This window comes from Leptinotarsa decemlineata, unplaced genomic scaffold (assembly GCF_025532065.1).
Source record: "Leptinotarsa decemlineata unplaced genomic scaffold, Ldec_3_MD MMD2_tig00026328_RagTag_RagTag, whole genome shotgun sequence".
Taxonomy (NCBI): domain Eukaryota; kingdom Metazoa; phylum Arthropoda; class Insecta; order Coleoptera; family Chrysomelidae; genus Leptinotarsa; species Leptinotarsa decemlineata.
The window spans coordinates 36,340,529-36,352,452 of record NW_027412688.1 but is presented as its reverse complement, the minus strand read 5'-3'; the positions used below and the strand labels follow the sequence as shown (position 1 = coordinate 36,352,452).

Genomic DNA, 11,924 nt, shown 5'->3' with positions numbered 1-11,924 from the left:
AACCCGTCTATATAGAAGCATAATAGACGTATTCAAAAAACACTTTATTGTAAGATTTTAATCATACAGTTTCACAAAAACGCAACACGTGTTTCGCCATACAATAGCTTCTTCGGGCGTGTCTTTACTAAAGACACGGGAGTGTCTTTAAAAATGCAACACATGTTTCGCCATACAATGGCTTCTTTGGGCGTGTCTTTATTAAAGACACGGATGAAGTCATTGTACGGCAAAACACGTGTTGCGTTTTTGTAAAACTGTCTAGTGAAAATCTCACAATAAAGTGGTTTTTTAATACGTTAGTAATGGATTTTCATCAAGTATCGGGTAATTCTATCATATAAAATCATATACGGCATAAAGTTATAATTAATTATTAATGACATTATAGTCTACTTCAGTTATAATAAATGTTTATACTTTAGAATACTTTAGTTTATTAACAGGCCATCTCTGTGAAAAATTCAAATAGTCCATTTATCCACCAGGGATACGTTTTTTAGCTCAGAGTAAGACAATTTGTCATCCGTTCTAGAAACTTGGTATTTTCTATTTCGAATTGTGAAGGAAAACAAGTTTCATTTGTAACATTGTAACTTCAAGCAATTTTTCCAATTTATACATGTTGAAATCACCGAACTTAGTTTTATAATATGTATGGTTCTATGGTATGACCTTGAAAAATGTAGTTTTGACGTTTTGTGTCGGATTTGAAATTATGAAAGTTGATAGAAGTTAGAATTTGAAGTAGTTTGTTTCCGTTAATTAATAGGAAATGAATACTATTGATAGTGACGATTTTACCGCAGAAGATATAGTAGAATTGATCCCTAGCATGAGTAATGGCTTGATTAAGAACTACAGGGAATTCGAATCTCGCATTGCAAACTCTGAAACCAATTGTCAAAAATACCACAGTATCATTAAAGGTGTATATATATATTCTACTTCAACAAATACAAGACTGAAATCTTTTATTTTCATTATTTTTAATATTTATGGTTAATTGACTATTTCAGGCTACAGAAATTTCATTGGCAATTTCCCCAGTGTTTTGAGGAAAAATGTTGACCAACTGGAACTTAACCTCAGCAGGAATAAGGGTATTCTCAAGGAAAAAAAAGCAGAAGTAGTAAGTAGGATTATTGAATTCTGAATGGAAAAAGGCGTTTTAATGTTTGAGTTTTGAATTGGTATAGGAGGATCTGCTAAAAATAGAAAAGGAGTTAGTAGAATCAGAACATCAAAATGAACAGAAGATAGAGTCGCTGAGAGAAAAAATCTCTCATTCACGAGAGAAGATAAAAAATTTAGAGGAAAAAAGGTGTGTATGATTTTAATTTATTTTAATTTTCATTTTGGATATTTGGAGGCCAAGAGTAGTGGGGAAATTGCAAGGATATAGTCGAATACGAAAAAAAAAAGTTGAAAGGACAATCATGTAATCTATTCTCAAGTTGGCAAAACTACTTTGGTTTTTTTCAACTTGCAATTTCTTATGAAGACTTGCAGTTACTGTTATGTTTTCTAAAGTGAATTTTTTTTGCCAACTGATGGCTTTATTGGCCATATAGAAAGGCAGATAAGAGAATTGGAAGAAACCTTAGATCCTCAGGAATATTATGAAATATCAAATACGGGACAGTTATGAGACTTGAAACAGACATTCATTTTTATGACTAGAGTATCTACAGTCAAAAAGGTACTCAAAACACCTGGATCTCAGCACTTCCAATTCAATGCTACCAAGATATTCTAAAAAAGTCAAAACTTTCTGATTAGCAATTGAAGGAAAATCCAATTGCGTAGTGGAAGTAATCAATTACAGCAATATAAGCAAAAGAGGTAATTCTTCTCAAGATCTAGAGCCAACCATCCGGAATATCTAAGTTCATATAAAATATGAAAAGTTGCAGGATCTACTTGAATTGGTCTAACAAAAATGTTATTTTGTAAAAGTTTTTACAAAAATATATGCTCAGAAAAAAATATAATAACGAAGTTAAATTGATGAGTAAAGATGTAGACATAAGTGTCTAGAGAGAGTGTAAAAAACAACAACGTAACATGATTGAGAGTGATTTATAGTTCTAAGTTTGATTTTACTTTAACAAAACTATCCGTGTTAATTTTTTGTAGTTGCCAAACCAGATGTGCTGAAACTATTCTTTCAAAACTATCTGTGTTGAATATAAAAATTCAAAAAACTATTATGTACTGGAAAAGAAGGTTTTGACTTTCTACTTCTCTTTTTCCATACAAACAACCCTTTCTTTCCCAAAAACTAATCTCAGAATATATATACCCCTTTCAATGTAATATGTACTCATTACAGGAAACAACAAAATAGTTTTTTTTCTTTCGTTTTATGAGATAATCGAATCTTTCACATTGTGAAAATATCTAATTCAACTGCTAATTAATTTCAAGTCAAAGTATAATTGAAAGAAGCCTGTACAATGATCTGAAGTTCCTTATTCTTTCAATTTTTTTTTAACAAGTTTATATTTTCCAATAATTGATAATATATCACTCAATTATTCCCATTTTGAAAACAAAGATTCCTGGATACAGGGTGCGATTAATTGTATGTTTTTGAAAAGATTTTCATTGCTTTAAATTTCGTGTTTCATTTTCTACTAATTTTAATATATTGTGTTCAATTTGTAATATCTTTATGAACTGAAACCGCAAATGTCCTTTTTCCTTTCAATTTAGAACTTCTCCATAACAGAAATTTATCTGTGTTTTCAGTGGACCTTGAGAAAGATAAAATGATCTATCAGAACGTTGATTTAATATCCCTTCTCCCTTTTTTGGCCTATAGTCCAGCAAATTTCCAACTACACATTGTAATTTTCAATTATTTATTGTTTCAGGGATAAAATTCTCGCCTACAAGTTGTTGACGAATACTAGTTTTTGTTATGATGGACCGAACATAAGTGGATGTATCCTTTTGCAAACAATTTATTTATAAAAATCATATCTATGAATTTTATGTTGAGATAAGTCTTGAAGACTAATTACAACCTCAAAGATTCACAATTACCTAAAACTAATTATAGTCAATTAGCAACCAGAAGATACAATGTAGGGGCTTGAATAACAAAATAGAAATTGATTAATTTTTTAGAAAAAATGAAAATTCACCTTATTTTTTTAACAGATGTCGTATATACATTTTAAGGTGAAAATAAATATAACATTTTCTATGTTGTGACTGGTTTATATGTATGTTACATGAGTATGATATTTTTAATGATGAACAAATTATATTTTATTACATAAAAGGGATTTGATTTGGACCTGGTGAGTCTATAAATTTGTATTTCCATTAAAGTTGAATTTCTTGTATTATACTTATTTTCATTCAATGGAGCAAATAATTGTTTGTATGATTTCACAAAGATCGGCAGCTGGTAAATATAAATACAAAGTGGAGATTTTCAAGACTTTAAATAGTTTTTTACAGCTTGTGCATAAACTTTCTGAACATTTCAGGTTTTGTAAGATAAAACTTTATGCTTTGCTAGATAAACCACAAGCTGATATGCTATATGAGATTGCAGAGTGAAAATGTGCATGATAATTTCATGAGTACGACAGAATTGTCCACAATTGTTTTGAGTGGATAGAGGTAATAGCACATTGGAAATATTTATTTGTAAATTTTGTTTAGATGGTGATGATCACACTTATAATCTTCTGTGAGTCCCAATAATTTAGCTGAAGTTACTTGTCTTAAAGAACCGTTTTCTGGTTTTAAAAGTAAGCTATGATCATATTTTTCTGGGGAATAACTAAATCTTACAAAAGATGAATTTTTATCATGACTGATCAATTTATTATTGGAGAACCAATTCTATACTGTTGAAATTTCGCTGTAAACTGAGTCAACTCTATTGAGAAGCGAATTTGAATGAGATTCATCACGAAAAAGACAGTTTACTTGTGTTTTTAAATTAATTTTTGGTCAGAAAAATAAATATGATTTAATAAATTACAGTTCTGTACCTGATCTTGTGTATGATATAATAAATGAATGAAATATCTTGGGACCTTTGTATGTAGAAGAGGCTCATGAAAAATGAGAAATGAAACTTTTATTTGTAATTAACGTCTATGTGAAACTAGCATATTCCAGATGTTTCACAAGTGTATTGTATAATGATTATGTATTTGGAAATTTTTCAAATTCTGCATAACTAAAATGAGTATTCTATATCATGGTGATGATTTGTAGCTTAAAATTTGTTTCAAAGGTAACAACCTAGATCTTTGACTTGCTCTTGATATTCAAACCCCCAATAACATAGTCATTAAGAATAGAAGTCTGCCTTGAGGTGTAGGTCATAGTTGAACATTCATCAATATATTTTCATTTTCTCTTTATTGAACTATTCTGTAGCCCTGCTGTCTTTTGCAATACTTTGTTTAGATTCTTTAACTATTATCAGATGTCGCTGACCCAAAGTCAAAAAATATAAAGTGTTTCAATCTGGATCCTGAAAAACTTTCACAGCAAGCAATCACTGAAAGTTTGTATGAGATTATTAAGGAGGTCTCACTTGAAACTTCAGAGCTAGAAAATATCAAGATGAATCAGAAGGAATGTGAAGAAAACTGTTGAAATATTTTTTAGAATTACTAGATAACCGTTTATTTTTTTAAGAAACATCTTCTAGTATGAAACTTTTTTATTACTATTACAGATATTTATAGGAAATGCATAGCTTTGCCTTTTTGCTTTTGCACAAAACTACAACAAAACTATTTTCCATCATTTTATCTTGAATTCATGAAAAAAAAATGGAAAATTGAGTCTTCCTTGAGTATAAATGAAGTACAAAAAGCATTCTCAAGCAAGAGAATCTTACTTGAGAATGCCATTGAATAGCAAAATACGTGTCACAGGTTTGTTAACCTTTTATAGTGAAAATCAGAATAAACCTAATTAATAAGTTTTTATATAGATATCCATCAAATATCAATGATAAAAAATCTCAAAAACTCATAGTTGAAAATATTTTAAAAAATTCGAATGTCAAGCACTTATAAGTGAAGCTAAATGTGTTTACTCGATAGCTAACAAAAATATTGATTTTTGTATAGAGTATTAAAGGCGATGGCATCTATCATTAAGAAGATACCATGTATGACAGTGATAAAATAGAGAATAGTCAGTTCCAAATCCAATATCGAAAGTAAATTAGTGTCTCCAAGACCAAACTTCAATAAGATCCAATTCAGAGTTTATTGTACTTCTGTTTGAACCGAAGTACATTAATTGATTGTATGTTATTATCAAAAAGTTGAACGTGTAGTAGCCTTCGAAACTTTTTATGCTCACTTCAACAAATGTTAGGTAACCTTGAATACCAGGGTGATCCCAGAAGTACCTGGCCTGACCTAGAGATGGCGGTAGTTGTTTGAAAAATATCACTGTAGTAGAAAGTACACTATCTATAAAGCATATCTTTCAAGTTTGAAGACGCTGCGTTGTTTAGTATTTGTTTGGCAGCCATCAATAGCGAACGGTTTCAGCGAATTTGTGAAAATGGAGAAAATTGGTCATCGTTAATGTGGTACAATACTTTCGTTTGAAAGGCCTCAGCCCAATCAATATAAGAGCTGAATTGGATCCCTCTCCTGACGAGTCTGCTCCTTCGTTTACAACAGTAAAATATTGGGTAGCAGAGTTTGAGCTCTGCCAAGACGAGCATTGCAGTGGTCGACCAAATGAGTTGACGACTCCAGAAGCAGCAAAGAAAATCCACAAAACGGTATTGAGTGATCGTCAACTTAAAATGCGCGAGCTAGCAGAGAAGGCATTTCAAAAAGTGCGGACATCTGAAAATTTGGACACAAGAAAGCTGTACGCAAGATGGGTGCCGCGTTTGCTCACACTCGAACCTCAGCTCGAACAAAAACAGTGTTGTATAGATGTTTCAATTGAGTGTTTAGGGAAGTTTCACAGCAGCAAAGCAAAATTCTTGCGTCGTTTCATAAAGATCCACATGCTTCGCTGTGTAGTTTGAAGGAATGTGAATTGATCAAATCATTTCTGATGATTGAAGAACACTGACCAAAACTATTAGCAATTATATTTCTATCGCTCACTATTTTGTTATTCAGCAACAATTCATGATTGAATCATAACTTAGTCCTTCCTAGTTTAAAATTTTTTGGTTACCCTTATTTTCGAGTGAAAACTGGAAAACTGAGTATTTTGGTTCTTTTATTTTTTTGCACAAAGTTTTTTTTTTCGAGTTAATGTATTGTTTAATGAATTCTGGAACATCCACATTATTTGTTCAGCTACCCAGTGCTTTTTGTGTCACTGTGTTTTGATATTATAGTAAGGCATGTCAATCCAATATTTTAAAATGTTCAAGAGAGTTTCTATTCCGGAATTAACTGTGAATATGGTTTCGTCTAGAAAAATGAAAGTTATTTTTCAACCTTCGAAATGAATAGTGTCAATATTGAAGCTATTGCACTAAGTTTCACAAACACATAACAATATCCCCCGGAGCGTATTACGTATTATCATCATTATTATTATTATCTTCATTATTTTACTAAGGTTGTGCTGGTCAGGCCCTGTCCTCCGAAGCACCGATACATTCAGGAGGGCCTGCCAGCATTATCACTGCGAAGTAAGTGTTCATTTGGTCCAAGAATCATGTGCAGTGAGCCAAGAATGACAGCCTTCTGCATTTTTCCGGCCAAGATTTTTGCCTTATTAGTGCGGCTAGCCGGCATGCTCTTTATATTTGTGAGTAGAGAGGGCATCGTTCCACCAAGGACTCCAGTGATCAAAACAACCGCCTTGACAGAGTGGTATGGATAAAGTCTGAGTTCAACGAGAAAATCTCATCGATATTTGGCGATATTTGTCTCTCCAGGAGCTGAAAACTCCACGACAAAAATCTTTTTGCTCTGGTGATTGAAAAGTACTACATCAGGCTTTTTAGCTTGAATGAGCCTGAGGGTGGTGAACGTATAGTTCCAATAAATTCGGCACTTCTCGTTCCCCACAACGGATTCACTATCCAACGGAGCATAGGACAAGAGCAGTGCAAGAGATAAAGTGCGTAGGTAATAATATGAAGCACTGTTAGGGCCGCGTTATGTCGCTGGATATAGGCTGAGACCCCATTTGCTGGACATGCACCTTGTGTCAGGAACCTCTATACCCATCAAGCGACTGCGGTAGACTAAGGTGTTGAAGATACCATTCTGGCAGGCCATGATGAACCCCTCAGTTTCCGACTTTAGCCCGCTCGGCCTGAGGAAAGCGAAGGTGAGGTGCTTTGATAAGCCGATGTCTTTGATTTTGTTGAAGAAGACATTTGATGCATTTGCTTATCCTTATGTTGCTGCAGGATTAAAGTGATCTCTGCGGTTTTTATGTGGGCGGCCTCTTGCTGAACGGGTTCCAACTCGGCGACAAGAGTTTTGATCACCTCGTTCAGTGTCGAAAAGTATTATTATTATAAATTGATGGATGTAGCCGTTAACTACGTGGTAGGATATCATCATGGAAAATGAGAAACAAAACTTTCAATGTTTTTACACCACTAGTATTTGTAACTAATGTTACTGCAGTTTCGTCCAACGTTTTTTATTGATATGAACTTGGATTAATATAAAGCAATAGACCCACTGCAGCCTGCAGGGTAGACTTCAAAGAGATCAGTATAGGTAGGTAAATTAATCAACCTATTTTCATGAAACCAACACTAATTCCTAATCTATAGTATGTCTTTGCACAAAAATTTGATTAAAGATATAATTTGCGTGCTTTTTTTAATATTAAGTCCTTTACACAGCGGTCTATATCAGCGTTTCCCAAACTTTTTTGCCTGGGGACCCACCTTTCATTGTGGATTTATTTTCGCGACCCACACGTTGAATAATATTAAGTATAAATATTATCAGGTACTAATATTTTTTTTATTATTATCATTAAAATTCACTTTTGAGGAATACACCTCTACAAGAAAATGGTAGAGATGATATAATTGAAGATAAATACAGTACGAAAAAAGACTTGATTCAGAATTTTAAAACTAAACAAATACAAGAAATGGAAAAATGAGACTTACCTATGTAATTAATGTGACTTATAGAGCTGGTGCTCACGATTTACAAGAGATTCTATACTTGGGTTGAAAGCTGAAAGCTTTAAACGCAGGTCACTTTCCACACGAAGCCTATTTCTATATTTATTTTTTAAATATACCAAAATGGAGAATGCCCCCTCGCACAAATATGTGGTTAAAAACCCCATCAGCTCTTTTAAGGCTATGTTTGGAAGAACTGTATACTCTCCCCTAGTCTTTATCCAAAATGGGAAAAACAATTCAAAAGTATTAAGTCTTTTTAATCTATTTCCGCGATCCATAGTTTGGGAAGCACTGATCTATATTAATATTCATATCGTTTTCTGTGGCAATAACGAATATTGGAGAACTTCATATTAACATTTTTCAAAACAATAAATTGGCGCTTACTACCGCCCCCTTTCTTATGCCGTCTGGGAACGTGACCACCACCGCCCTTCTAAAGCTACGCCACTGTTCATTAGTTACATTTATATACTAATCCATTTCGAAATGAAATCTCAACGACTCAATTTACTTTCGTATTTATAATGTATATTATCGAAATTATCTTTTTAATTTTCAATAAAATTGCTTCCTCTTTGTTTTTTAAAAACTGTGGTTAGATCATAGAAAACAAAACACGTTTTGGTCATGTTAATCATTATCAATTCAGTTCGTTGAAAAACTATATTTTAAAATTTCGAAGTCTGTCCTACATCAAGTTGTACCTCTACCAGAGTTTTTGTTTGGTATGCCTCTCAAAGCTTTGATGATCTTGAAAGTTTATTCTCTTGATATATATATTTTTGCAAGTCAAGTGTTTTATGTTTTTATCTGTTGATTTTGTTTTTTTTTAGCAATAAAGACTTCAAATATATTTTATTGTTGACAAAATTGATATTCTCAGTAATAAAAGTTTTTAATTTCCAAATATTTCATAAACGGTAGAATAGCTGTAGGATACACATAAAAATAATAAACATACATTAATAAAAATAAATTAACGAAACTGCCACCATAACACCTAATGAAATAAACCTCCTCGTCTATAAAATAAAAGTAAGTCTTCTGCATCCGCCTCACCTCCAAGGTGCATATGCAAATGAATCAAAACGCCTATAATAAAGGGTATGAGAAATACAATCATTATAAATAGCAGGCCAGCTATATGCAACCCAGTTTGCGCTATAACGTCCATGTCATAGTTGGAATCTGAAAGAAATAATAAAAGTATATATACAGAAATAACAGATTTATTTTAAAATACCATATGGGACAATTTTTCAAAAAAGTTACTGATCAAAATAGAAAGAAAGCATCTATGGGATGCTTGAAGAAAACCAAAATCACATTCTGTTGACGAAGACTCTTGCGAGGCTAAGCTTCTAAGCACCGCCAAATGAGGAATCGTTTCCGACCTCTCTGCAGCATTCACCACAAATAGGCGGATGCCAATAGAGGACAATACAGAATATCATCCAGATCAATTAGAGCTCAATATACGGCCCAGTGCTGTTTCGTTTTGCCACAAATCAATTATAATAGGCTGGGACAGACTCAAAAATAGACCCATGAAATAATGATTTGACAACAATTTACCAATAGTAGAGGTAAATTAGCAAACATATAAATAAAATATATTTATACACTTACCACTTTTTAGAAAATCTTTAATTTCAATCATTGTAATAAATATCATCTTCAAAAAAAAGAAGGCAACGATTAGAAATATACAGAAAGAAAATAATGCGAGCATCAAAGTAAATCGTGCTCTTTTTGCTAAACCAGTTCTCAACCATCTTGGAAGTTGCTTGAAACATTTGTAACTCAGACCTGCAATAAAAACAATAAACATTATTGTGAAATGGGTAACAGTATTCACATATAGATTTCATCCCACAATCTAATATTGAACAGAATGACTTGAAAAGTCGTAATGAACGTTTTTCATGTGTGAAGGATCTAGTAATTTTTGGAAAATAAAGTTTTTGGCTTTCTACTCCATCTCGATACTTTTATATGAACAGTGAATTATACAAAAAACACTTTTCTCTATTCAATTGTATTCCAAATATGTGTTGATATCACTCACAGGATTGTTACACAATATATCTAGCAAATGAAAGAGATAAAATTTCATGAAAAATGAGAAATAAAATTTTCTATGTTTTTTTAACAGTTTCATTTGTAACTAATGTTACTGCAGTTTCGTTCTATTTAGGACATTTTCAAACTGATACAATCTACAGTAACGTTAATTACAAATAAAAGTGATGAAAAACAGAAAATGTTATTTCTCATTTTTCATGATGATCTCCTACCATATTAACGGTTACATCCATCAATTTATTAGATAAAATTTCACTTATATGGAACAATGTCATCCTCACTGGTGGACATGCGGTGTTTCGGCATAAGACACTTGCGTTATCGCCTCTTCAGCACCAAATCTGAATAACATTATAAGATGAATTACTCAATTCATTCATAAAATTACGACTTCGTGTCACGAATGAGTTTAATCTACTCATGTCATCGTCGAATGAATGTCATAACGTACTGTCATTGAGAACATGAGTATATTAAACTCATTCGTGACATAAGGACGTAATTTTATGAATAAATTAAGTGCTTCATTTTATAATTTTATCCAGATTTGATGCTAAAGAGGCGATAAGGCAAGTGTTTTAAGCTGAAACATCGGATGCTCACCAGTGAGGATGACAGTGTTCCATATAAGTGAAATTTTACATCTTTTTATAGAGTTAATTTTTTTAAATTGGAAAATTCCTATTTTTTTTTGTATAAAGACGGAGAAGTGGAAATTTAAAACCTTTCAATCCCAAAACTTAACCTCTCCTGAAAATATACCCCACTCAGTTTGATCTAGTAATATTCTACACTTATTTTTTGTGAGAGACTTGAGAGAATGACTATTAATGGACCCAAATTTCAGTTAACGGCTTAACTAACCGATAAAACAATTGATCAAAAATTTTTTTTCCTAGTCATCGAAGTATAATTAAAAAACGAAATAAATATTAGTGTCTCCATGTAAAAAAATAAATTCAAAACTATTTTCCGCCACTATCGGAAATTATACCCCACTGATTTTGTTTTTCATTTAAAATATATACCCTATCAGTTTTTGAAGTCACTAGTAATTGTATCGATTTTTCCACGAAGTTTATGAATTATTTTCCAAAGTAAAACACCCTATTGATCTTATACTTCAATTATTTAACTCACCTACTAAAATTTCGAGAACCATCCTTCTGAAATTTATTTTATCGACGAAAGGACAATTATTTGTGAATTAATTTATCGTGAATCAGAGAAGGCCACATACACCATTTGCTCTACCACAGTCTACTTCGAATTGTTCAGGAATTTGATGGGAGTTTTTACGGCTACAGATGTTTTTTTGTGAAAAAAAAAGTTTTTTTGTTTGGGTGTTTCGGGTAAATTCATACTTATACTTGTCAACAGTACCCAGTAAAAAAAGTTGCAACACTGAAAGTTACGAATTTTATCGATAAACTTATTGACATGAATTTGCTCAAATAATTCAAAAATGTATTTGTTTCGAGAAGGAAGAGATTAATTTTTGAAAGATTTATGTGTGTGCAAAAGCAATTTTGTTTCAACATCGTCATTAAAATATAAAAAACCATGCACCGATACTCCTGTAGATTAAAACGACATGTTAAAAAAATTACTGTTTTATGTTTATTCTAAATGTCTCAAATAGCAAAAATTCCATATATTGCATTGTCTTTTCACACAAAATATAAAAAAACTATTTCAAAAT

General features: G+C 32.0%; 1 protein-coding gene and 1 long non-coding RNA gene across 2 annotated transcripts; one reads left to right on the top strand and one right to left on the bottom strand.

Moving 5' to 3' along the window:
* The first annotated feature begins 686 nt into the window (after positions 1 to 686).
* On the top strand, positions 687 to 4,734 carry LOC111503229 (uncharacterized). The gene is made up of 5 exons (XM_074182225.1): positions 687 to 929; positions 1,020 to 1,132; positions 1,200 to 1,324; positions 2,880 to 2,950; positions 4,460 to 4,734. The coding sequence occupies exons 1-5, from the start codon at positions 776 to 778 to the stop codon at positions 4,630 to 4,632; spliced, it is 636 nt and encodes a 211-aa protein (XP_074038326.1). The 5' UTR covers positions 687 to 775; the 3' UTR covers positions 4,633 to 4,734.
* A 4,279-nt stretch (positions 4,735 to 9,013) lies between these two features.
* LOC111503237 (uncharacterized) lies at positions 9,014 to 11,520 on the bottom strand. The gene is made up of 3 exons (XR_012467195.1): positions 11,363 to 11,520; positions 9,767 to 9,946; positions 9,014 to 9,325 (listed from the first exon to the last, which is right to left on the bottom strand). It is a non-coding gene; the product is annotated as an uncharacterized lncRNA (long non-coding RNA).
* Positions 11,521 to 11,924: the final 404 nt, after the last annotated feature.

What these genes read in the sequence shown, in the direction of transcription:
- LOC111503229 (XM_074182225.1), top strand. Translation starts at nt 776, where the DNA reads ATGAATACTATTGATAGTGACGATTTTACCGCAGAAGATATAGTAGAA. An exon ending in AGGAAAAAAAAGCAGAAGTA is followed by an intron (nt 1,133 to 1,199) that starts GTAAGTAGGATT and finishes GAATTGGTATAG; the next exon opens with GAGGATCTGCTAAAAATAGA. An exon ending in AAAAATTTAGAGGAAAAAAG is followed by an intron (nt 1,325 to 2,879) that starts GTGTGTATGATT and finishes TTATTGTTTCAG; the next exon opens with GGATAAAATTCTCGCCTACA.